General features: G+C 41.2%; 1 protein-coding gene across 1 annotated transcript; it reads right to left on the bottom strand.

Moving 5' to 3' along the window:
• Positions 1-1,161: 1,161 nt before the first annotated feature.
• LOC125178431 lies at positions 1,162-2,716 on the bottom strand. Its single transcript, XM_047882147.1, has 2 exons — positions 2,685-2,716; positions 1,162-2,619 (listed from the first exon to the last, which is right to left on the bottom strand). The coding sequence occupies exon 2, from the start codon at positions 2,519-2,521 to the stop codon at positions 1,334-1,336; it is 1,188 nt and encodes a 395-aa protein (XP_047738103.1). The 5' UTR covers positions 2,522-2,619; positions 2,685-2,716; the 3' UTR covers positions 1,162-1,333.
• Between the last annotated feature and the right edge of the window lie 235 nt (positions 2,717-2,951).

Genomic DNA, 2,951 nt, shown 5'->3' with positions numbered 1-2,951 from the left:
AAATGATTTATAGAACGACGATGAAAAAAGTATCTAGTGAAATAAAGGAATAGATAATGAATTATTAGGAGGTTGCTGGCGAATAAATTTTCGTATAATGTGAACAAAACTTTGATGAACGAGCAATAGGTAAATAAATTCGAAGGCAAGCAAAGTATGATTGAAACCACGGCTGAAGCAATCTTTGATTTACTGAAAAACCACAAGATGACGGATATTGCCATCAGTTTCAATAACTGGCTCTATACTGCCTGAGTGAAATGAAATTAAGTAGCGGCACCTCTTCAACGTAGGTGAAGGGGCAACGGAGCCGCAGCTCGCTCACGTGTCTGTTCCACCCGTAAATTCTGAAGAATTAAAAAAAAACGGTGGTCAAGTAAAGCACAAAGTTAGATCGGACGTGGAAAGTTAAAGCTCGATTCGGTAAAAGGTCATTAGAGACAAAATTCGCGAATCTTAGTTCATAAAACGCCGAGCAAGTGCAAATTCTTTCCACACGTTCTATATTGGGTGTAGAATATACAGCATTTACAAAAAGATCATATATCGATACTCTCAGAAAAATCATGTAAATTCATAACTCAGAAAATTATTAAAGTAATTTATACGGGATTTATTATTTACTCAGGTCGTAAGTGAAAGGAATAGAATTTAGTATCTCGTCACCACTTGCTCCGCGCCCAGAGAGATAGGGTGACATACCTGAAATACTAAACAATCCTTGCATGGAATGCTGGTGCTGAGTTGGTGCCGGGGCAAGTCCACACGCCCGCAGAGGAAGGTTGCTGGGGTCAAGGTCGTGGTAGCCGCACCGAGGAACCATAGGCCGTGGAGGCTGGTCGTAGAGCAGACGACACAGGTGCTCACGTCCATTTCTCCGACCGAGCTCAGGCAGGGCTTCAATTACAAGCCTTACTCCATGGGGTCAACAGAAGAGCAGGGGCTGAACATCATCACTGGGTATCTTGGTGTACGACGGTGGCACAAAACGAGGATGAGATACAGCAGCACCCTGCGAGTTAATGTTGCGGAGTTGTGCAACGAACTGCCTGAAATTCTTGATAGAGGGCGTGAGGTGAAGTTGCATGGTCGAAATGTTAACGTTAGAAGTACCCCAGGCGTCACCCAAACTACACAAGGCACGGAGCAAGTAACGAGACCATGACCCGGAAATTTGAAACTATTTAAAATTATTCAAAACTAAATCTTAGTTTTGTTTACTCCCGGGAAGGGGATCCGCTTTACTCGGGTAAAGTGGATGAAACGACTTATGAACTAATACGAAAAACAGTGACAACATTAAATAATAACACAGAACAAATTAATCCTACTATCAGCCTGCTAGTATTTGCCTAGTCTTTGCCTCGCTATCAATTGCTGCGAGGCGTCGCACTTTAATCGTGGAAGAAATTTCAGCAGGCTGAGCGTCTTTTACGTCACTCGATTCTTCCTGATCCAAAGAAAGCAATGGAATAATTGTAGTTACATGTCGCTTAACTATCTCTCTATTACTACCTTTGCGAATCTTAGCGCCAGTGATTTCACCGCAAGAATTCACAGTTACTTCCTCAACGATACCCATGGGGAAATGCATAGCCTTTGTATAGGGTTCTTTTAGCAGAACCACATCACCTGGCTTCAGGGTATGATGGTTAACTGGCTTATAGCGGTCAGACTTGTCAGTAGCTTGAATCGCCAAATTGGCTAAGAATTCCGACTGATAAATTTCTATCAGCCTGCTACGTACTTTGGATAGCTTTTTATCGGACGCTCTCAAATCTGACGGGGTGTAAGAAGGTTCCCAACTGGGATCGTCTTCATCAGCTTTATATAGTTCGGGAATTATGAGTACCGAGATCAAATCATGGCCTCTAATTAATTTCTCTGGAGTAATAGGCTGCGGAACGTTACTAGACGAAGAATCGCACAATGCTTCTTTGTAGGCTATCGGTCGCCTGTTCACAAGATGTACAGTTTGGCACACGATAAACTCGAAATCACGGTAGTTCAAAATCAGATTGCGCATTGATCCAAAAATTAATCTCTTCGTCATCTTCACGCACGATTCAACCAAAGAACCAAGTTTACTACAGCCTTTATAAAACTGTTCGTACGTAAGTTTCGCGATTCCATTATCGGCTAAATAGCTCCTTACGGCGGAATCTTTCAGAAAGTCAAGAATGATATTGGAACCTGCGACGAGCTGGGAGCCGAGATCCGAAACGCAATGCTGTGGCAAGCCGAATTCAAAACAATATAGCTGGAATGCACGCAAAAATTCGGTGACTGATAAATCGTTACAAATCTTAAGATTAATGGCTCTGCTCCACATGCAAGAAATACACAGGATCCATACTTTAGTTTTAACCCCATTCAACTTGACATAATATGGGCCTAAATGGTCCATGAATATATTACGAAAAGGAACTGGTGTTGGGTTCACCCTAGATTCACGGTAAGCGTTCTGGTTTATTTTAACCGTTCTAGCATTGAATCTACGGCAGAGTAAACAGTCTTTCATAACCTTTTTTACAACAGAAAAGCAATGGGGGATCCAGAAGGTTTTACGCAATTCAGCTAATACTGTGTAGTAGCTTGCATGGGAGCACTTCTCGTGACATTCTCTAANTTACGCAATTCAGCTAATACTGTGTAGTAGCTTGCATGGGAGCACTTTTCGTGACATTCTCTAATGATCAAGTTAGTAAGTTTACTATCTTTTGATAGAAGCAAACGGAACTTTATGGTTTGTTCCAGAGCAGGACGATCGAATTTACTTTTAACTCGAAGCATATCAGAATTATCAACGTAAACGTTCAACTGTAGGACAAGAGTTGGAATATCTTTCAATTTTTTATCTTTCTTTTCAAAGAAAGTGAAAATATCACGAAAGTGTAACTGTTGATCAAATTTTATCAAGTTTCGTTTAGCTTCAGTCAAAATGCTATCTT

This window comes from Hyalella azteca, unplaced genomic scaffold (genome assembly GCF_000764305.2).
Source record: "Hyalella azteca isolate HAZT.00-mixed unplaced genomic scaffold, Hazt_2.0.2 contig9753, whole genome shotgun sequence".
Lineage (NCBI taxonomy): Eukaryota > Metazoa > Arthropoda > Malacostraca > Amphipoda > Hyalellidae > Hyalella > Hyalella azteca.
Note: the sequence above shows the minus strand (reverse complement) of the source record. Positions and strands in the feature narration are given on the sequence as shown.

Excerpts from the sequence above, each read along its gene's own strand:
- LOC125178431 (XM_047882147.1), bottom strand. The coding sequence starts at position 2,521 with ATGAAAGACTGTTTACTCTGCCGTAGATTCAATGCTAGAACGGTTAAA.